Here is a 24,512-nt window from a genome sequence, read left to right on the forward strand (position 1 = left end):
AACACCACAGAAGAATACACTATAGTCCTGCAGTAAGTCACTTAAAAAAAAATTAATAGGTTAAATTTTGCATCAGCTAACTTAATGCTGAACTGAATCTTAATCTAACCAGAACATGCACAAAGTCAACAAGCCAGCAGCAGAAATCCTGTAGCACATGCTTTAGCTGCCTGGTGAAATGCACTTCTGTGTCCACACTCAGTCCAGGCACCGTTAATGAACTCTGTACTAAAGGTTATGAATTACAGCCTGAAACAGAAGGTGTCTTCCACATGGAGAGAGGTAAACATGGAAACAAGCTCAGAGGCCAGGTTCATTATTTTGGGTATGTCAGGGCAGTGCACTGCTCCTGAGCTGGAGCCACATCACGCCCTGCCCTCAGCCAGCACGGCTGTCGGAGGGAGCACCCCCCAACTTTTTAACACCCATCCAGCCAGACACATCCTCTGCCTTTTAGCCTGTCCTACTTTCACTCAGGCCTGCAGCAGTAGGACTTTCTCAAGCACCATCAGCTTACCATAATATTTCCAGTCTAAAAAGAACCTTCCAGCTACTGCACTCTCCACATATTTTCACACCAAGCAAGTGGCAATGCAACTGGTTGCTCCACAGTCACAATTTATACATGATGATTCACGCGACTGCTAGAAGGATCAAGTTCTAAGAAACTTTGTGCCAATTTCCCTAAATAATTTAATTACTCTGACTGTTTAACAACAGCATGTTTTACAAATTAGGAACTTGCATATGCTCATTTTCACCACCAAGAATCAAATGCTAGCTACTTCTAAATATGAAAAAACACAGCTTGCACAAATTAGCCATATTATTCAGAGAAACAAACAAAAAGCAAGACATTTACAGCATGCACACAGTTGCTCCAGAGACACTCCTGGAGCAAACTGAAAGGGGGACAGTACAGGCAAAGTTCACTTGTGTCTGGGTGTACCTGCCCAGTGTAGACGTGCCCTCTGCCCCAGGTTAGAGTTCATGATTGTTACATTTCTTAAGGAACATCCCACTTGAAACACAACTGTTTAAACACATGCATGTCAATTTGCCAACAAATCTTGTGTTGATGATGCTACCTGTTTTACGTTTTCATAGCATGAGAAAAGGAGCAGCAGCAGAGAAAATACTGGGCTGCCAGCACCAGGACACTGGGAAGTACTGCACCACAGGTACCCATGAACTCCATCAGAGGTACTCTTTTTTTTCTGGGAACAGATTACTTCATTATCTTCCAAAATTATTCTAAGTTTCTGGAGGAGAATGGAAAATGGAAGACACCTTAAACTTCTCAGACTGTCCAGTGTTCCTGTAACTATTACTAAAAGTCTGAATTGCTCCATCAAAACACCATTTTCTGTATTTAATCATCAACAATATAGCATGGAGCTCAGAGGAGGAGCTCCTCACAGCAGATGAGGCTTCTGTCAGTAGAGTTTTTCAGGCAAGTAGGTAATGATAAGCCGTGTTTGGAAGAGTTATGTCCATGCTTGTGTTTCTGAAACACAAACTGACAATGTACTAAGATTTGTGGCATTTGGAACACCATATATGTGACTTCCACAAGCTGAATTCTCAGACACAGTAAAGAAGCACAGACAAAAGCAGAATCTGGAGGTAACACTCATGTTGCTTTTGTTTCCCGTGAGAATGCAAATAATGACAACTTACATCTGGAAGAAAGACTTGGATCCATACAGCTTTAAAAGCAGACAGATTGTGTTATCTAAAAACTATGAATTTTTTCTCTACTTTTCTGCAGGTAGTAATTACAGCTTTTTACACACTTTTTGAGACAGTGTATCAAAAATACTTCCTGTATCTCAATGCACTTTAAAAACAGCAGAACAATAAAAACTGGCATTAGTACAGAAAATTCTAATTTTAAAAAAATCACAAATTATATACCCAAATCATTTGAGTTTGTAAAGTACTGACTGTGTATTAAGGCTGAGTCTAAGTATTCAGTCAGTAAAATCAAAGGCTGAACCAGGCTGATTTCCTTCTTCTCTAAAACCAGGGTGGTCTACAGGCAATTTTTGATACCACTGGTGTTGCCAGGGAAACAAAATGAAAACAGGTGCCATCAAACACAAATTAAAGATTTACTTCTATTTTAAACCACCTTAAAACAAAGTTTCCATAAACTTAACTGATACTACTACAAATTTGACAATACTTTATAACAAGAAAAGGATTATAAGTTGTCTTTAGACCATCAAGTTTTAACTGAAGCAAATTTAGACTGATTGGCAACCCTTCTTTTTAAATAAATAAATTTCTTCATTAAATATGCATCATCCTCTTTAAAAATTACCTAGTGTACATTTTAAGGCAATATAATACCATGACAGAAACAGGGTACATGCAGTCTTAATAAGCTTTCTTCATTCCAAATTTCATCCACCTCCCAATCTAAGCAATTTTTTAGATTCTTTATGAAGTAAACAACCAGTATAGGCTCAAAGAATATAAAAATCTTCTGGTAAGTAGCAACAGAAGCTTAATATTTTCCTCCTAATTTGATTGCGGTTTTCTCCCACATGTTAAAAAAAAAAAATCAAATATCACTTTAACTAAAATCCAAGTAAATACTCTTCTACTTTTAAAGCTTGTAACAATGTGTTAAGAATTTGACAATACAGCAGTCAAATCTCTAAAGCACTTCTTCCAGGTCAACTAGCTATACTGACAGAAAACATACTTAAGAAAAAGTGAACATACAATTCAATTCACTTCAATAAATAAACATTAATTCGAGTTTCCAAGAATGTCTTAAAATTGCTTACCGAGTTCTTTTTTGGCTTAAAGACGTTAGTTGTATTAAAAAATTCAAACAGACATTTCAATTAAAAGCAATATAAGATTCCCTCCTCTTTAATGAAGCTAAGTGCCAGACTGAATTAAAATTAACCTTGTATATTTAGTGCTAACTCTAGAACTTGAAAGATAATAGTATAAATGTAAGTATATTTGTAGCTAATATCTATAGCTCTTGACTTAAAAGTGGTATATTTGACAATATCCTGGAAGATATTACAGAATTGTTAATAAAATTAATTCTCCTAAATCTGTGCATAAACATCTTGCTGAATTATTTTCCACATCCATAGTGCAGGTTAAACAGAAACTGAATAAATTCAGCATACAATGACATGTACAAATGATGGAAAGTTGCTTTTTTAAAATAACAGTAGCTGTGAAGCTCATTAGTAAAAAAGTCTTGTCATGTTAAAATTGTCATTTTAGATTTAATGAATCATAATGATTTACTACAGATTGCCTACTTCAAATAAAATTTTCTTGAGATCTTCAAGTTGCAAAATAATTTTGCTTTGCACTCTGCTCTATGTTTACAGTATTTCTAACATCACAAATGAGCAAACCTATAGCAATTTAAAAACTTCTGAATAAGCTTTTTGGTAGAAGGTCGTTTGCTTGCTTGCTTTTAACATTTGCCCAGAAGAAAGCAGCCAGCTCAGCCAGAGTGGATACTGTTATCCTGTGCCATGCTGCATCTGCTGAACACATTCCAGGCTTTACCCTCATTAACAGTTCTTTCAAATAATCTTTAACAATGTTTACAGCCATAGGGCTTGAGCCAGTGCTCACTCAAGTCATCAAGCATATTTTCATTAATTTCATGGCTTCATTCAACTTTTGTTTTCTGTTCCAACACCTTAGAAAAATAATTTTTCCAGGTCCAATATTTACCACTGAAGCACCTTGTAAACAAATAGGCAGCATCATGGTACGGGTCCTCTTTTCAGATTAGCACTGCTAAGAATCTGAATCACACAGAGAAAATGCACAGCATTACATGAAACTAACCAAGATCAAATTCCCTTTACAGTTATTTTAGTTAAAAGTTTCAAGTTAACTCACTTGTGTGTAATTATGAAATTACTATACTGATCCTCCACTTACTTTGAAAGTGATTAATCAAAGTCAGAGAAAACCAACCATCAACTGAAGCATGTCTCAAATTTCCTATTCAGGGGTAAGTCTAAAAAGATGCACTAATTTAATTTTAATTAAATCCTCATTTAGAAGCATGCAATAAATGTTTTCCATTTAATTCAAGTTAAACTCCAGTTCCAGTACAAATTTCAAATATTCTCCGCTTCTGCTACTTTATTACACATGACAGATCAACATTTCTTTTTTGCACATATGCACCAGCAAACCCGACATAATTTAAAAATGGAAGGAATTTATACTTCTAACAGTAATAAACATTTATTCTATTTCCAAAACTTTTAATCACAGAAAGAAAATTCAGGTGATGTGAAGGAGTGACAACACATTCTCTCAGCCACAGTCAAACATGTATGCTAGATTCTGCAGCTACTCTTTAATTGCACTTCATTTATATTGCAACAGTTATGTTACATGAACTTTCAAGCCATCTCCTTACTGAAAAGAAAAGAAAGAGATACAAGAAAAAAGGAGGGTAAATAAAAAAGCAGGAAGACAACAATTACATACATCAGACTGTAGACTTTTTCAAAAGCTTTAATGTGAACAGGAATTAGGATGCTATCATCCTCCAATTTAATCACTGAGCACACCTCAAGTAATCTAGTGTTTTCACAGCAAATCAATGTTAATAGCATATCACTAAATAGTTCAATAAACCAGAGAGATCAGTCAATCCTTTGTTTGGGAAGCCATGTGGCAGAATCTCTTTGAAAAGTTCCTTGGGCTATTAGGGAGAAAATTTTTATTATCTTTGAAGTTTTGCCAGAGAACAAATGGTATTTTGTCCTATCTTGCTTATCAGTGGTATTAGGAATCCCTCTTTCACATAAAATGGGCTGATGTTATCCCTCTGCATAACAAGCAGTCTTGGAAACTGGATGCTGCCATGCTGGCACATCATTCCCTAGGAGGCTCAATACACACCATGAGTCTGGTAAAGTCAAGCAATGAACTGTTGATTGCAATTTAAGCAAATAAATAAAATATCACATGCAATATTTCATATGTTTTGCAACCAAATAGCTCTTGTCTTCAGTGTCTGAGGAGAAATCACACATCATTTCTTTTTAGTCCATTTATATATTTTGACAAAGCCATGCCATAGGAATTTTCATTAAAATGCTATGCTAGCCACACTGAAAAACTGAAAGAAATTGTATTTCTGTACCACAAGAACCTAGACTATACCCCTAGAGTACTTCCCTGGGTTGACTTCCTCACTCATGAGGATTCTTCCCCTTCACCTCTACAGCAAGTCCATAGGAGGGCTGATCACAAACAAATAACCAAATTAAATCCTTGTGAAATTCACTGCCTGCATTAATCCTGCAGGCACCACATATTAAAAAAGAAGTTATGTTCAAAGGGTACTATGCCTGTATCTATGACTGGCATTTCCATGAAAAATAAGAGCTTAAGGAAGAAAGCACTTGAAATTACCTTACATATATAAGGTAATACACCAAATATATTTTAACTAAAATCATAAATTGTAGCTTTGAGTTTAGAGACCCATACACACTTAGAAAGGAAAAATAATTTTAAAAATCTACACAGCAGGATCTCTGCACCTCAATGATCAGATTGTCCAAGAGCCACAAGTGAAACTCTGACAGAAAATGATTTTTCTGTGGGACCACAATTTGCCCTTTATTTAGTTTTTAATTCACTACTAAAAATAACTCAACCACAATAAAAAGTAATGTCAAGCTGACATTACCTAAAAACTCTTCTTTCTACCTAGTAAAAATGCCATTACTGGAATAGTTAACTGTTAATAGTTAACAGTTACAATTGCCTTAATTGCATTCCAGAAAATTTGGAAATGTATCTCCTCACATTAAGATACATACAGCAACTCATCAAAAACACGCTTTCATACACCCAATTAAAGAATAATAGCGTATGAAATAAGCTATCAAGTCCAGTTGTTGTTACAATTACAGCAATTCTCCTGGTGATGAGTAGATCTATTATCTAGATATTAAGATTCTAGTAAACTCTATGCAAATATTTCATCTAGGTAGGACCCCAGGTATTTGCTCACAAAAAATTGCACAGATATGCAAGTCAAATGTACACACTCATTTTAATTTGCCCAACATTTATCATCATATTCTAGGAGCTATGTTGAAAGGGGTCAAAACATGAACTGGGTATTAGGACCTGGTCTGCACCTCAGCAATTACTTATCACACCATCAGCAGTTCAGGCAAAGAGGTCTCTTCACACACTATAAAAATTGACCATTCATTTAAAATAAATAAGTAAATACATTTCTTTTGACAAGTAAAATAAGTGAATACACTTATGAAGTTCTGCTGTATCACAGCAATAGCATTTCAAGATGGAAGAACAGAATGAGGTGGAGAAGGAGGAAGGCTTTGTGGGAGAACACTCAGCCATGAAAGGTCTAGAATCTTGTCTAATTTTATCAATATGCCCAACCAGAAAAAGCTTCAATTAGGACATCAGAATAGCTACAAAAATGCCAGTTTGTCCCTTAGGACAAGTATTTTTAAGGGTCAACTTCGGAAAAGCTCTGCAGTTTCCTTTAATAATTATTAAGTTTTAATCATAATAAATTTACAGATGGCCAGCTGAGACTCTGGTTTTGCAACTACCTAAATCAAGTTGGTTGATGCCCAAAAACAGATGAGCTATTCCTTCTGCCAGTCCCACCCACACATTTTTGTCCCCAGCTAGCTGGAGCACCCTGTTAACAATATCATTGAAAGCTACCTCTCATTACTTGGTTAGTTTTCTGATCCAGCTTATCATGTGGCCACCTAAATGCTCATTCCAGCAGAAACAGATGTTGAAAATGCATGGAAACAGGCAGGAATACCACACCTCTGCACCTACTGCCTGCATCTAGGTCTGTATAAAGCAAATACAAAAATTCCATTTAAAGCCTAGAGAGGGCCAAAGGTCTTACAACAGCTCTTTGAAAACCCTGCAACAGAACACGTGCTGCTCCTCCAATTCCTCTGCTGTCACAGCCATATCACATCAGTGCCTTAGGGTCCCCACAGCAAACACATGTTACTTGCACCTTAAAACATCACAGCTCACTGTCACTCTTCCACAAGTCTGTGAAGAGTAGTAAAATAATGAACAGTAATGTACAATCAAATATCCATATTTTAAACTCTTTAAATATTAGCTCACTCTATCTTGACAGAGCAGGCAAGAAGACATGAAGTTACAAATTAACAGTACCTCATAGAAAGTTCTTAAAGGTAAAGGACTTTTACAAGTTAATTCAAAGTCTTTTGCAAAGATAAGCAAAAGCACTAAAAAAAGAAAACCATATAGTTTTACAAACCTAGTCTAATTTAAAAGCAGTAATGCTGAGATAAGATAGGTGAACTCTTGAAGAAAATAACAGAAACCAATGAGATAACACCATCTGTTGGAGAGAAGAAATGCAAGAGTGACTATACAGCAAGACAGAAGTGTTTTTTCTTCTTTCCTCTCCCCAATTTCTGGCACAAAAGGCGTATAGAAAAGTGTCTTCTTAATGGCTGAAAAACTGGTCCCAATCTGACTGCCATGCTCCACATGACACCTCTTTTGCCTCAGAGCCCTACAGAGCAATAATTCTCACTTCAATCTCCAGTTTTAATGCAATATGTCGAGAATAAAAAACCGGGAAATTGTAGATTGTTATAAGATACATCAGGAATAAAAGGTTATTACAAACAGATTAGTCCAGGGTGGAAATGACACAGGCTAAGCAGGAGGCATGGATAATCTGGGTAAGTGCCATGGAAAAATAAATATCATGATTGAACTTAAGGCAAATGGAAGCAGTTCAAATTGGCTTCCTCCAATTCACTGCAGAACATGTGATGCCCACATGTCCATTTCCAACAAACTTCACCATAAAGAAACAAAGACCAATACTGTGAAGTGTTGAAAAACACATTTAGCCATCTAGCACCAGCTTCTTCCAAGCCATAACAATGTGAATTACTGCAGCTGCCTGATAAGCATGAAAGAAAAGCATTTGGGCTTTTTTAGTCTTTTTATTTCCTTGTCTTCTGTAAGAGAGCTACCAGCATTTATTTGAAGCACACCAACCTGTCAGTAATTGCTCATCTTGCAAAGAAGAGGAATTTTTACAAAACACACATTGCCAGTTGGTGTAAAAGGCTCAAAAGCAGTAACTCCCCTCAGTCCATTTCTTCTGTCCACTACATGCTCCTTCAACTTCTCTGGCCCAGAACATCAGCTGCTTTATCCAACTCCATATGAGGCTACAAAAATGTTAGTGTTTGCTTAACAGAAAGGTCAGGAACTCCTGGCTACGGACAGGATGTCTCTAACAGCAGCAGCCCACATTTAAATTGATCATAAAAATCTCAGCCTTTCAGGAATAACTAATCACATCATTGCATGAACGTGAGGAAAAATTTTAGTAAGGGTGAATTTAGTAAGGGCGGCCTAGGAAGGATCTCAAAAAGAGCCATGCTTAAGTTTAAAAACTAGCTTTATGGCAAAGTGTTATTAATCTACTTGTTATTAAAGCCAAATATCAGCAGCAGAAGGATCATATGAAAACTATGCAGCTTAAAGCATGTTCCACCAAAAACAATTCTTACATGACAACTGGAGATCATGGTTTGATTAGCAAAGACAGAGGATATTTCACAAGCATGTTACCAGTTTTTAGAAAAAGAGCAAAATCCCAACTGTTACAGTAAAACAGTCCATTCTCTGTGCTCTTGTCACCAATTAAAAATAGCGAATTTAGAAATACTAAGGATAGATATCACATGCAGAGGAGTGACTGAACAAAACAGTTAATGGTTTGAATGGTTTTGTCTGGGGTAAGACACAAATGTTTTATCACTACAGGACAGCATACATGCTGCAGTCAATGGGGACATGGTGTTAAAACATCACTGCAGCTTCAGAGGAAGAGAATCAGTCTTGACCTAGAACCACAATGAAGTCCCCTTTAATTAGCTCCACCATAAATTGCTAACTGCTCATCACAGCAGAGCAATCAAAGGCAGATGCAGACACTGTTAGCCACATTAACCCTGGGTGCTGCAATCAACATGCTTTTAGCCCTGCTAGAGGGGTTAAATTATTTAGGTTTGAATTATTTTTTAATCAGCAAAATCCTTGCTATTTCTAGTGGCTGTATCACTATGTTTTAGGGCAACCTTGAGGACATCTCTATTTCTCCCTCCTTTACAACTACCTGAAAATACTCCTTCCTCTAAAAATACCACAGAAAATACACAGAAGTTTCACTTTTGATCATTAGCAAAAGCAGAAAAGGACTCTGACATCAAGTATGTGAGACAGTCCATAATTCTTAGGTGCATAAAGCATTAAAACTACTGAGCTGGCAACTGCTCTTGACCTTTGAGCCTCAAACCAAGTGTGACAACTACAGCTCCTGTTGAACTCAAGTTTGCAGCAGGAACAAGTGAAATAAGTCTTAAGCTGTGCCAAGGGAAATATAGGTTGGGTATTAGGAAAAAGCTTTTCACAGAAAGGGTGACAAAATACTGGAATGGTCTGCCCAGGGAGGTGGTAGAGTCACCATCCCTGGATGTGTTTAAAAAAAGACTGGATGTGGCACTCGTGCCATGGTTTAGTTGGGGTGTTTGGGCTGGATGGACTCAGTCTTGAAGGTCCCTTCCAGCCTTGTGATTCTGTGTGAAATAGCATGGATGCCACTTACAGCCAAATACACTACCTAGGAATACTTAACCAGAAAAAACCTGTTTCTTCTTCCCCCTCCCACCTGAAATTCCATTTTGCACCCCCCACTACTTCTTTCCCAGCTGAAACTAGTACAGTTCTTTGGAGTAGTCAGAGTGTGGTTAAGCAGAGGAAGCTATGCTTGTTTGCATGGAATCTGCTATTTCCTCTCTGCCAAAACACTTGTTTAAAGAAGTCATGTAATATTTCTATTAAGCTGTAAATGCAGTTGACAAGGAAATGGCCTACTGGCAGTCCATTACCTTTGTGGCAGTGCCAAGCAGCCTACAGCAAAATAGTGTGCATGGTAATTTCACTATGCATTCCCAGGCAACAAAAATGTGCCTTACATAAATACCACAGAACTCCAGCAACATCTAGGAAAAGCAATGAAAATTTGCCCAAGCTTTCATGCTTGCCTGTATCAATTCTGTGTCATAACTAAAACAAAGCATCTACATATGGCCAAAAGTCCTGTGAAGCTGTATCATATGACACCAGAAAAACTATTGCAACTTAAATCTGTGTATTTCTCGTTAACCACTGTAACAACTCACTAATAAAAATTAAGAAAAACTGGAGGTATCAAATATACAAAAGAGCACTAACTACATACAAGCCCTTAAAAACCATAACATAATTTATTAACAAGAACACATGTGGTATGTAATCCAGAATTGTGTTGGATTACATTGGCCTTTGATAGCATTCACTTGATTGCAAGAATTAAACAGATCCACAAGCATTCAAACACAATGACCTTTGATTTATAAGCAGCTATTGTCATGCACATAAAAATCCTCTCTGATAATGTAGTCCTCACCTTTCAACAGCTGGTGCAACTACATACAGTCATGTTACTCAGATGTAATTAAGGCATTTTTGTTGGAAGTGTAATCAAAAATCCCAGCATGATCAAGAGTAGCTAACTTGTCATCAATCATTCAATCATTCTTCAAAATATTTTTAGAGGTTATTTCATCTTAAATTCTCATGAAAATCCAGCTTAAGAGATACTTATTTTGTTCTCAGCTTTCACCTGAGTATTTTTAGTTTGAGCTGTAATCTTAAAACAGTTAATTACATGGAAAAAATATGGTGCAGGAAAATGATTAAACTTTGCCTCCAAAATTATGTCATGTTTCTAAATGAAAATCACTCACCAGGTTTAACAGAAATTTCAGGAAACATCCCTCGTCCAAAGAGTACACACAACCAAAAATCAAGAATCCCACAAACAAAAATAGCTTTAAATACACTTGAATTCAGATGTGCATCACTTTACAGTAATTGTATGTGAACAGTACCTTCTCTTCTATAGTGGTGGTTTCTTTATATTAAGATTCTGATGCATGAGGCACCAGCAGAAGAAAACTGAATAAAATAATTTAGTATGCATGACAATTCTGTGGCAAATTGCTAAGATTTTTCTGAAAAAAGGTATGCTTTAAGCAACATAAAGTGCCTTCTTAATTCAAAGTGGGTTTTAAACAATTTAAGAACAGAGCCTTTATTGATGCTCAGTGCAATCAGCATAGCTATTCTATAGCTCATTACAAAATAACAGCAGCATGACTAACAGCATCAAGTTATCCCTACATAAACATTGATCCCCATTAGCTTCTCCAAGTAATTCCTTTGTAACTGCTACTCCTCATAAAGTAACTAGTTCTATTTACATTTTATTTTGCAAAAAGTAAACTAATTCAGTAAGAGAACTTAAGAGTCACTAATAAATAAAAGCTGTCAAGTGTAACTAATAATAATGCTATTAGCACTGCTCCTATGGGACAGTTCTGAATTCTTCCTTAGGTCACCTTTATTTCAAAACTGCCTTTCAAAAGCAGACTGACTCTTGGTGATGCAAATCTTCAAGTGTAGTATGAAACAGATTCTATATATTACCCAAAGTAAATTAAGAGCTTCCTGCTGCAGCTCCCTCTCAAGCAGAGATACAGGTATTCTGAAACCTTACAGAAGCACGTTAAAACACAAACTGCAGTCAAGAGGAAGTAATACAAAAAGTAAAAATTGTTAGTATTAAAATCTCTATCCATAAACATACAGCTTTATGACTCCAATATTAGGGGGGTTTGAATGTTTTGTGGGTTTGAGGGTTAGTTCTTTTAATACAACAAACAAGAAATGCCACCAACACACTTACCCTCATTGGGTGAATATCAGCATATGGAGGCTTTCCTTCAGCCATTTCTATTGAAGTTATACCAAGGGACCAGATGTCTGCCACACAGTTATAGCCAATCTCTTGTATGACCTCAGGTGCCATCCAGAACGGAGTTCCTATAACAGTGTTACGTTTTGCCATTGTATCCTGGAATTATATTATTTATTAAATTAAACCAGAGATGCTTATTTTCAGATTATTTTTATATCAATTCTATATTTAAAAGTTAAATTATCCACCCAAAGGTCAAATGGTAGTGACTTCCAATTAATACCAAACAGATTCAGCCCATCAGCCTACTGAGGCCAAAGAGGTAAGAATAAACCTCATACTAAAATTTAAAGGGATCATCAGGCACTTGATACACTGGGCTATAAAAACAGACAACTAAAAACTAAATAGCCCTGCAGCACATTAAATACTCATCAGGATAAAGAATGTTAGTTCTGCCACTACTAGTGGCAGTGACACTGCTCAGACACAAAATTCAAGGCAGAAGACAAAGGTGAAAGAACAAGGTTGGGAGCATTACAGCATTTTAAAATTATCTTTCCACAGTTACTTACTGTTAACTGGCCAGCCACACCAAAATCAGCTAATTTTGCATGTCCCTCAGTGTTAAGAAGGATGTTTCCAGCTTTTATATCTCTATGTATTTTTCTCATAAAGTGCAAGTATTCAAGTCCCTTAAGAGTAGATTTCAAAATAGTTGCAATTTCATCTTCTGTTAGCTGCAAGAAAACATAAAACCATTTTCAGGTATACGCATAAGGTCCATAGATTTGACTTATTTAAACCATGATCATTTCATAGTGATTATTGTAAAGAGAACAATGCTTGACTTTTTTTTTTAGCAGACCAGAAAAACTTCTGTTTTAAAGCTTAAAAAAAAAAAAAAACAACATAAAAATAAATTATTAAATGCCAACTATAAAGAAAAAAGATGCCGTGTAGACTGGCAGGCCAAAAAGCTCTTAACTCTAATATACTGCAGAGTCACATGCCCTCACAAATGCTACAAAAAATTGCAAGTCAACTGGCAAAAAGATGACAGACATTTCATTATGAAAGAAAACAAAACAGAGCGAAAAAAACTGAGACATATTTTGTTTTATTTGCTTCATAAATAACACTAACTCTTGAGTAAGTCATCAGCTTGTAGTTGTTTATCCTCATCACTTTAAATCAACACAATAGGAACACATAAGCTCCTGAACAAGTGTTATCAGAGAAACAGCAAGAGCCTCTTTTTGAGGTACCAGATCCCCTTGACAACACTTTTCAGGTTTTCATCAACATTTGTTCTCAAATAAAAGCACAAACATACAAATATAACTCATTCCATGTGATGCAATTGCTCAAGGAAATACAAAGAAACTATCCACACAACTGTTAATTACAGTACACTAATGTTTCAATATAAGAACTAAAATTAACTTCACACATTCTCAGAAACGCAAGAAACTGGAAAAGTAAAGATGAATACTCTGATTTGGCTGCAATGCTGGGCTGCATTTTTCCCCTTTCCTCTACTTTTCCAATCCTACACAGAAAATAAATTAACCACTAACAATTCCTTCCAGCTTCAGTTCTGAAAGTGTTGGTAGGCATCCACACCTCCCTCCAAAAAGCAACCACCACCGAAAGCCCATAAGAAACAAAAAACCCACTCATGATCACTCTAAGCCAAAAGAATGAATCAATAAAAAGGAAAATAAATTATTAGTCAGCAAGATTATATGCACTTGAGCTGCTCACAACAAGCTTTAATTATTTAACAAACAGAACCACTTCCCTGTTGCAGCTTCTGTCCAGTCTCACAAAACCCAGGTGTGGAGCCCAAGGGCACAGTTACACATTTATTTAAACAGCAGTCCCAAGCCCCAGTCCCTCCTTTCCCTACAGCAGTAATTCAGTGTCTCAGCCCTTCCACTGAACCACTGTAACACACAGATCCTAGCTGAAAACAAACCTGTCTGCCAAATTATTTTTCCAACAAAACAGTTCCTGGATTCAACTCATGGCATAGTAAAGAAGGACAAAGCAAAGTAGCTGCTGCTCAAATTGGCATTGCTTTCAAAAAAGTGCATGTGTTGATATACCCCAAGAGTTCCAGAGACTTTCATAAACCTTTTCCTGTGCAAGCAGAGGATGAAATTGATGGTGGTATATTAGCTCCAAGCCAAGCAGCTACTGCCTCTGCTGTGCATTATGCATTCCCTGCCCACCATTTATCTCTGAGATCTTTCAGTGTTTCTATTCAGCAGCACACTACTCAAAGCCTTTATTTGTGCTACTTTATGCTGACTGCTATGCTGCTCCAAAGGACTGTATGCCAGAAGAACTGAAAACCCTGTTATACACAGCTCAAATAAGACAACTTTCCTGGCAATGTGCCATGAGAGTAAAACCATCTACCTGATCTGGAGTCAAGCAAGAAGGGACTTGAAATCAACTGTAATATAAACTTAAGTATGGTCAAAAATATATTTGGACAAAGAGACAATCCTCATGATGTGAGCTAAAAATTCTATGGTGAATCACTAAAACTGTGATTATCTGCAAACTCACACTTCAGGCAGTTTAAACCCTGGCTTCAAACACTGTATCTTGAATGGTTTAAGACATGCTGGGTGTAGAAAAGCTGGCAACAACACTTTCTGCCCAAGCTTTACCAAATCCACCCAATTTCAGAAACAATACAATGTCCTGAATCTCCAAAGCCTTCCATGCAGCTAATCCTGAACATGCAACAGAAAATTATCCTGAGCACTGACAAATGTGCAGCAAGATAAGCATACAACTTCCCTCCCACTTTCATCTAGAAACAAGTATTGTGAAAAATGGTGCTTAGAGGACATGGCAGAGATCACTCTTCAATATGTGCTTCTAAGGAGGTGAACAACTAGCTTTAGTTCTTGAAAAACGAACTACATGAAGATCTTTGGATCATCAGCTCTAGATGGAGAAGTGGTTTGAAGTGGTTTTGTAGCTGCATGGCAAAGTCCAGCCCCCAAAGGAGAGGCTAACAGAAGACTGGAACCAAAAGCTGGCAATAAGCTATGGAGTGAGAATCCAGCAAACCAAAAAGGAATCGGGGAGTACTGCAGCCTGATGGGGACCCTCTGCAAAGTAAAGCTCTACCATGGCTAAATATTACAGATAAAGCATTTACATATCCAAATACACAAAGTAGTCAAAACAGCCCAGTGAATATCACCTCTAAGAAGTAGGCAGAGAGCACAAGTCATGTTTATCACAAACAGCAGTAACAGGAAAGCACAGGAAAAAAGAAGAACAGATTTACGGTTCCAAGACACATCAATCCCAGCTCCAGATGTCCTAGATTTATCCACTTGTGCTCCATATAATCATCACCTATATAACATGATGCAGTCACTAAAATCACTCCTGCTTATACTGTTGCTGAACATGGCCAAGTATGTGCACAGTAATACCCAGAAAAAATGTTTGGCTTTAATACCTAATATCATTCAGAAGGATGCAATGTATTTCCAGCCTAACACAAGAAACAAAGAAAGTACACTCACCTTCCCTAGACAAAATCACCATTTCAGAAAATAATGCACTGCCATACTGAACATTGCCATGCAATCATCACAAAAAAGTATTTTTAAAAAAATCAAAATCATTAATTTCATTATTTTTTGTGCCATTTAAACCTTTTGCAGAACACATACCATCTATGCATAACAGTGAAAGGACATAAATTACAAAGTTCTCCACAAGTATACTTCTAAATCCAGAACCACTATTCAACTATGCAGTACTGCAGCTGAGCTATACTGCATAGTTAAATGCAGTACACCATTTCTTCCCTTATTGGATGCACTAAGCATTATTTTAAAAGTTTCACTTATGTTGTTCCTGTAGACCAGAACTATCTTGTGCAGATGTTTTTGCACACATTAATGGTATTTAAACATTTTGTGCACTGCCTGCCAGAAACCAAATGGTATCCTGGGCTGCCTGAGATAATGTTCCAGGAGGTGCAGGAAGGTGAGTGATCCTTCCCTTCTTCCACACACAGCTAATGCCACACCTGGAGTGCTGGGTCCACTTCTGGACTTCTCAGTACAAGAGGCACAGACACACCAGAGAGTTAACAAAGGGCCACAAAGATGATCAAGGGACTGGAACATCTCTCCCAGGAGGAGAGACTGAGAGAGCTGGGACTGTTCAGCCTGGAGAAAATAAAGCTCATAGGGAATTATTTAATGTATGCCAATAACTGAAGGGAAGGTGCAAAGAGGATGAAGTCAGGCTCTTTTCAGTGGGACCCAGTGACAGGAACAGAGGCAATGGACACACTCTGAAACACAGGAGGTTCCCTCTAAACAGCACTTAGAGGTTCACTTTAAACTGGGAGTGTTACCCAGGGAAGTTGTGAAGTCTCCCTCCTTGGAAACCATGCAGAAAAGGCCATGGGCAGCCAACTCCAGATGACCTTTCTTTAGCAGGCTGGTTGGGCCAGATGATCTCCAGAGGTCCATTCCAACATCAACCATTCAATGATTCTGTATTCATGTCATTTACAACTCCATACAACAAAATCAGGTGCATTTTACATCAATTTGAATAAAATTGGTGGTTTGTTTCAGCTGACTTGTCTATATTTAAAGTTTGAGTATCATCCCAAAATAAACTCCAAAATATATCACTACTAAGGAATAAGTAAGTTAGTTAACTGTCTGAACAAAAGGCAAGGATGTGTTGCTAAGGAGGTAAAATCACTAGCTTTAGTTCTTGAAAAATTAGTGGCTGAGGTCCCTGCTGACAGAAAGCTAGGCAGTTATTCCAGTTTACTAAAAGGGCATGAGGGAAGACCCAGGAATCTACATATCTGTTAGTCTAATCAACAAAACTGATGGAGAGCATCATACCAGGTACTACTGAAAAGACTTTGAAACAACAACGAGATCATCAGGCACTGTCAACATGGGTTCACAAAGAGAAAGTCCTGTTTAATTTTATACCTTTCTAAGACATGGTCACCCACCCGCAGTGAATGAAAAGTAAGTGGTGGATACTGGTTTTTAGTTAAGTAAGGCTTATGATACTGTTCCTCATGGCATCCTCTGCAAGATGAGCAGACACATAGAGAGCTGGAGGCTGAAGGGGCTACATCTGCCTGGTGACCTGTCACCAGTGATGTACCCTCAATTCTAGGGCTAGTTTTGTTCACTACTTTTATCAATAATCTGGATGCAGGAATTGAATGCAACATTAGGAAAGTTCACTGAGGATACCAAAGTATCCTGTTTGAACGAGAAACCTTGCAAAGGGATTTGGACAGGATGGAGCACTGGGCAAGGATGAACAGAACGAAACTGAACAAGCCCGAATGACAGATTCTACATCTGGGATGGGTAACACAGGGACATGCATAAATTGGAAGAGTACTGGCTTAAGAACAGCCCTGCAGGAAGGGATTTGTGTGTGCTGGTCAGCAGCAGGCTCAGCAGGAGCCAGCAATGCACCCTGGCAGCCCAGAGGACAAACCCCTTCCTGGGGTGCATCAAACTCAGCATCCCCAGCCGGTCACAGAGGGGACTGTCCTGCTCTACAGCCTTGGGGCAGCCTCAGCTTGAGCTCTGTGTGCTGCTCTGGGCCCACAGCTGAAGAATGTGGGTAAAGGATGAGAATGTACCCAGAGGAGAGGAAATAATGATTTTATTTTTTATTTTAACATGACAAAAAATAACATACAGTTCTTCTTTACAGCATAGAGACTAGCTGACACATGAACTAATGCAAACCTGATGGAATTTGGGGAAATAAATGGAGGACACTTTTATAGCCTACCAATTGTTGGAAGTAACAAGGGACCAAAGTACATAAAAACAGATTAAAAGCTCCTATGACTACTCGTTTATTCACAAAACCACAAATAGACTCTTAAAATTCACATCAAAATGCTTCCTAATTATGTCTCCTCCCTTCTTTACTCTAAATCAGAATCTCTTCTCATAATCATGGTTAAAAGTCATTACATAGGTAGTGTAGTATCTGTGTTCCTACAAGCAACTTTGAACATACAAATAGCACAGTACAGAACCAGAACATTACATGCTTTGTCACAGCACACAACTTGCCATCTTCCCAATACCCAGTACTCCCTAGTTCTAGAAGTAATTTGACATTGACATACACGCAATGCCATTGATCATCACCACACAGAACAATTAAAAGAAACAAAACTATTTCATATTAATATAAAATGATGTTCTAGTCAATGTTGCTATCCTGATCTAGATGTATGGTTCTTACACAATTCTATTCCTGATCAATCTAGATAGGCAGTATTTTTCCTGTAAACAAGTTGGTCTATTTTATTCTGAGATTTTCCATGCACAGTATCATTCTTCCATCAGCACAGCTTGCACCTTAGTATAATGTCACAGTCACAATCTTTCTGCTTTGTTTCTGATTTCTATTCCTATCAAGATCCTCACTTAGAACCTTGTGGAACATTTATCTGTTTGGTACCTTAGGCTAGTTCTAACCCTGTATGCTGTCCCTTTGACGGGTTGGTGCTACCTTCTAAATAAGACTCATCCATGGAGCAGCTTCTATCCCTTCACCATCAAAACAACATGCAGATTGTATATTAAAAAGAATGTGAATGATAAAGGTGAACAACTCCACAGCCTACATAAGATACATCATACATGAAGCCAATCTTAAAAACCAAAATCTGGAGCCAAGCAGCAAATTCTAGTGTTCCACATCTATTAGGAGACTATAACAGACATCTAATTCATATATTTATGTGAATTAACTGGCTATGGATGCCACACACAAGGGAGAGTGAGGGGTGTGTTTATCCAGTCCATCACACATCACCTAATCCATGCAGCTGTTGGGACAACTCATCCACAGGTTCTCTTGCACACATTCTCCTTCCCGAGGCCCTCTAAAGGGGTCTAGGGAAGCTGAATTGTTTAACTAAGTCCATTCCCAGCTGCTCTTTTTACACTAATACATGCACATCAAATCTGATGCTTCCAGGAAGTATCAGATTACTGAATCTAAACACTGGTTAGGTTGAACACATTGGGTAGGTCCACTCTCATGGCAAATAAAGGAGCCATTCTTCCACCACAAGCTATGAAGCTCAAACATTTCACACCCTATCATCATCACACACCTCTCCTATTCTTCACTTACATGAAGACAAGGCTGGACTAAGAAAACACCTGAGATGCACAAGAGATGGGCAAATAAACAGGGAAGAGGATATGACAGTTCTGACAATACCCTTCCCATTTGTAGTATTTGACATCTAACTTAGGAAGTAGGCAGAAATCTTCAGAGAGAAAAAGAGTTGTTAAAGTTACGTTTTGGCCTGAAGCTAATTTTAGATTTTAGTTCCCACTACCTGTAACAAACTACAGTGTCCTGAAATTGCTTTCCTTGAGCCTCCCTTTCAGGGCAGCTAGACTCTTGTGAGCCAATCCATATGCTATGAGTAAAGATAGTGTTCTTCAAACAAAATCACAGCCTCTGTCTTGGAGTAAAGTAGCAAATCATGGCATTACTTAGGACAACAAGGTTTGGTCTAGGTCTGCCAGATAATCTTCACTTAATCCTATATTATCTAAGGAGACACCTCAATATCACAGTAATGGACAGAGTAAGAACTCATTACCGTAAGACCCAAGCTACACATAAACTCATACAGAAAATGTGCTCCAATAAATATAACAACAAATATTCACTGTGATGATGAGTGTTAGTATTTTTTAAGATTTGCTTTTGACTATATAATCCCAGTAACATAACTTTCATAATATTTCTTGAATATAATATGCAAAATACCTCATCTTCTCTTTCCTTTAAATTAGCAATTTTGTCCTGGATTATTAAAGATAGTGCTAACACTATGTGTAGTTTGAAAATTACTACAGCCTAGCAGCAGCATAAAATTGTCTAAAACACATCTAGCAGCTCATAGGAAAAACTATTTCACGAAATCTCATGCTTAACATTAGCTAACATTAACACACAGACACAGGCAGATCAAGAACTGATCAGAATATGGAAGTCAGACTCTTTAGCCCTTCATTACCAAGTCCTAGCTTCCTATAAGATATCTATAAAGTACTGACCCGGATTTGAGCACAACCTTAGAAGTAAAGCAGAAAAGTACAGAACCTCTTTAGCACTGCACTAAGTGCAGATTTTAACTATGATTCAGCAGCACATGCTTTGGCATGTCTACACATAGCTGTGATCAGCACCAATTTAGTTAGTTTGGTTGTGCAAAGTCCTCTTCTGACAAGAGTAAGGTCAAGAACTGCTCTGGAAGCCCTTAACACAGGTCTGCTAAAACAATACAACTGTATGCCTTTCTAACAGGAAGCACCTATTTGAGTTGTCACTGTTTTAAACCAACTTTACCATTGTAGGGAACACATTTGCTAACAGATCACTTGGCTCACAAGCTACACACCTGCTCATACCATCCCCACTGGGTCTGACAGCATCACCAAGAGAGACCTTGCACAATCTTACAAGCCAACAAAGAGCTGGCTGAGCATAAAGGGCAACCTCCTACAAGTATGAAAACAGTCTTTCTTTCCTAGCTGGCAAGGTAAGTAAACAGAGCAGGAGGCCATCTTGAACAAACTAAGAACTCATAACTGAAGTGCAAAAAATAAGGTATGCAAAGGGCAGAAGCAGATTACTAAAGATAAATAAAGAAGCACTGCCTGGATAGTAAAAAGCTGAATTACAAAGGCCAAGAACAGGATGGACTTGAATCTGGACAGCAAAACAGAGGACAGCAAGAAGATTGTATTGGTCTATATGCAGAGAAGAGAGAGAGAGAGAAAGAGAGAGAGGGAGAAAGAGAGAGAGGGAGAAAGAGAGAGAGGGAGAAAGAGAGAGAGGGAGAAAGAGAGAGAGGGAGAAAGAGAGAGAGGGAGAAAGAGAGAGAGGGAGAAAGAGAGAGAGGGAGAAAGAGAGAGAGGGAGAAAGAGAGAGAGGGAGAAAGAGAGAGAGGGAGAAAGAGAGAGAGGGAGAAAGAGAGAGAGGGAGAAAGAGAGAGAGGGAGAAAGAGAGAGAGGGAGAAAGGGAGAGGGAGAGGGAGAGGGAGAGGGAGAGGGAGAGGGAGAGGGAGAGGGAGAGGGAGAGGGAGAGGGAGAGGGAGAGGGAGAGGGAGAGGGAGAGGGAGAGGGAGAGGGAGAGAGAGAGGGAGAGAGAGAGAGAGAGAGAGAAAGAGAGAGAGAAAGAGAGAGAGAAAGAGAGAGAGAAAGAGAGAGAGAAAGAGAGAGAGAAAGAGAGAGAGAAAGAGAGAGAGAAAGAGAGAGAGAAAGAGAGAGAGAAAGAGAGAGAGAAAGAGAGAGAGAAAGAGAGAGAGAAAGAGAGAGAGAAAGAGAGAGAGAAAGAGAGAGAGAAAATTAAAAATAAGCACAGAAAGATTTTGTGTTGAGTGGTCAATCTGTTGACAAGCTATGCAGAAATCTCCCAAACATGTTCCTTACATCAGTCTTTAGTAGGGTTTCTCTGACTCTCAGTTGTCTCTGCCTAGTAGCAAAATGGATGAAGTTAGGAATTACTCCAGTAAATTGGACAAATACAAGTCGATGAGAACAGATAAGATACATCTAAAGGGGTTAAGGAGCTGGCTCATGTCAATTCAAGGCTCTCTCTTATCAGATTTAAAAGGTTACAGCAATCAGGGTGTCCCTTACAATACCATCATCTTCAAAATGGGCAAGAAGTAGGACCTGAGGAACTACAGGCTGATCAGCTCATTCTCAGACCCCAGGATATGCTGGGGTGAATCCACAAAGAAGCCAATCTTAAGACACACAAACGATAAAAAGGTGACTGGAAACAGCCAACATAAGCTGACCAGAAGAAAATGATGTTAAATTAACCTGGTCACTTTCCTATGAGGATGAAGAGAAAGCTGAGGATGTCATTTTGTCTAACTTAACCAAGGTTGTTGGCCATCTCCAACATAAATTTTCAACTAAATCTGGGGAATCACGGAGAAGATGGAGAGGAACTGGCTGAACTGCCAGGCTCAGCAGTGGTTCAACATGTAACCAAGAGCCAGCTATAAGCAATGTTCTCAGAGACTGATCATAGGGTGAATACTCCCAACAACTTGATTAACAACCTGCACAATGAGCAAGGACACACCCCATCATGGTTTGTGGATGACATGAAACAGGATGGAAACAGTCAATACACTAACAGACAGGCTGGGCTGCCACGTAGAGGGATCTCAACAAGCTGGAAGAATCAGCTTGACAACAAATACAGTAGCTCAACAACAGCATAGTCCCACACCAAGAAGAACCACTTCCATGCTATGACCTGTATGAACTGAGAATCCATGTGGCAGGGAACATTCCTCCAGGAAAGGGTCTGGGTGGCTCCAGAAGACAAGCTGAACATCAGTCAGCAAGATCAGCAATGTGCCATAACCAGAGACTGGCCCTCATTAGGAAAGCAGAGTCAGGTCAAGTAAATATCCCCTTCTATTTAGCATTTGTGAACACAAATCTGCAACACAGTGCCCTGTGTCCAGGCTGATATAAAAGAAAGGCTGACAAATTGGAGAGTCCAGCTAGAACTGGACTAGAGGGGCTAGAACAAAACAAAACAATCCCCACAGAGCATACAAGAAGAAGTAAAAGTTCACAGGGCTGAAGAAAGAGACTAAGACTCCTGCTTTTCAGATTGTTAAAACTGATCTGAACAAGATCCTAAACACTTACTGGACTTCCCTCCTTGGAAAAGTAAATTCACCTAGCTGACTTCCAGAGGTCTCTTTCAAATTAAAATTATCACTTATTCCAAATCAGTGGCAAATTAAAATTATCACTTATTCCAAATCAGTGGCAAATTAAAATTATCACTTATTCCAAATCAGTGCTCACCTCCTTCCTTACCACCTCTAAAATGAACATCCAAATTCAAAACAGCAGCCTTTCTTTTACCTGCAGTTTTTCTACAATTCATCTGCTTCCTCACCAAAATAATATATAGCAATAAACCCATCTAAACTCTAAAGACTCTTTTATTGTAAAATAAAATATACATGGAAGACTGCAATGAAACTTGGCTCAACTCCTTGAATGGAGACAAATTTTATTGCCCAGATTATAACTTTATACACAGAGAGGTTGACTCAAACTGGAAATACATTAAAAATTCAGCTGAAATTTCTGTTGCTCCAAGGCAAACAATGGGGTTCTTTTGAAAGGAAAGAGTAGTGTGGGGAGGCATTAAGGTTAAACTTCCACCCCTTATTACAACAGGAATAAGATTTTGTGTGTTTTGCGATGCAAGCTATACACAGGGTACCAGTAGATGACTGATTAAACATTCATTCAAACAGCTACCTTTTGTTGCAAGATTTTATTATAAATTTCTTCATATTCTACGTTTACATGGTCATTTCATTGCTTGAGCAACTTAAACTGGCACAAACTGAAAATTATTTACAAGGGGGAAAAAAAGCTGCTGCTTGCATTGAGTAATTCTAACAACTTTTTATTTGGAAAATCATTAGCAGCTCAATTTGAAAAATGAGTAACTGACTTCAAACCACTCATGCAACTTCTGCTATTCTCCCAGAAGTTCCACAGGTTTGTTTTCTAAAACATGGGTGAGGAGGCAAAGGAGATCTGTTGACTGTGCAACTAACTAGTCTGTTCAGATCAGAAAAAAATGTGAAAAGGCCATCTCCTGCTCAACATACCATAGTCTCTCTCACCTTTTAGCAGTGACCTGACTGCAAAGAAATCAGTAGGAAATACAAACACGGTGAAATACATCTGTTGGAACTGAAGCAGTAGTTTGTAAGCTTTCTTCCAAGAAGTACACTTTTTAAACAGATAGTGAATTATATGATGCTCAGCATTTTAGTACTACATGGGTAATTTTAAGACAGCCCACAAAAATGAACTCCAACATTTTATGCACTGTAGTATTGCATTTTATTTAAATGGTATGCTCTGTCTCACCCCTCTAAAATGTATGGTATATTCTAAACCTGTGGTCCTGCCCTGAACCATCCTGTATCTGTAATCCCACTGGCCCAAGTCTGATTCCACGCTCACTTTGAATTCCCCTCTTCAGCTGTGCTAGGAAATCAGTCGCTCTCTTAGCCTTTCTCCTCCCTTAGCCCCTTTTTCTCCCCTCTTGTCCCTCCCCGAGGCTCTCCCTCCCTCCCCCTTCCCCCCTCATGCTCCCGGGGATGGGACCCCCAATAAACCCCCATTTAATTAACACCCCCAGAAGCCGTGTGGAGTCTCCTTGCCTGCCTGCTGCTGCTGCCAGCCAGATCACAGCCTAGGGGGCCCTCTGGGGACACCCGGAGTGCCCCCCCCAAAACGAACCACAACAATGCACCTGTACAAAACTATAGAAATCATCCAGGAATCACATTCTTCATAGAACTGACTTGTAGATGTGTTCATGGCACAAGCTGAAAACAGTATTTCTTTTAATGGAAAGAGGAAGGTCAGATAAAGTTTGTGGATAATTCTGTCTTCAGAGCAATTATTATAGTATTTTACAAATCAACACAGGAGTTCAGAGGATGTATAATTTAATAGCGTATTAGTCC

General features: G+C 38.4%; 1 protein-coding gene across 3 annotated transcripts in view; it reads right to left on the reverse strand.

Annotated features, from left to right (window-relative positions):
• The window catches only part of STK3 (serine/threonine kinase 3), a 131,889-nt gene that overhangs the window by 86,758 nt on the left and 20,619 nt on the right, over positions 1-24,512 (reverse strand). For all 3 annotated transcript variants that reach the window (XM_064392705.1, XM_064392696.1, XM_064392686.1), the window contains exons 5-6: positions 12,466-12,630; positions 11,879-12,046 (exon numbers count right to left, since the gene is read on the reverse strand). In XM_064392705.1, coding sequence (XP_064248775.1) covers positions 11,879-12,046; positions 12,466-12,630 — 333 coding nt within the window. The remainder of the gene's footprint in view (positions 1-11,878; positions 12,047-12,465; positions 12,631-24,512) is intronic.

Source organism: Passer domesticus, chromosome 1 (assembly GCF_036417665.1).
Source record: "Passer domesticus isolate bPasDom1 chromosome 1, bPasDom1.hap1, whole genome shotgun sequence".
NCBI classification, from domain to species: Eukaryota; Metazoa; Chordata; class Aves; order Passeriformes; family Passeridae; genus Passer; species Passer domesticus.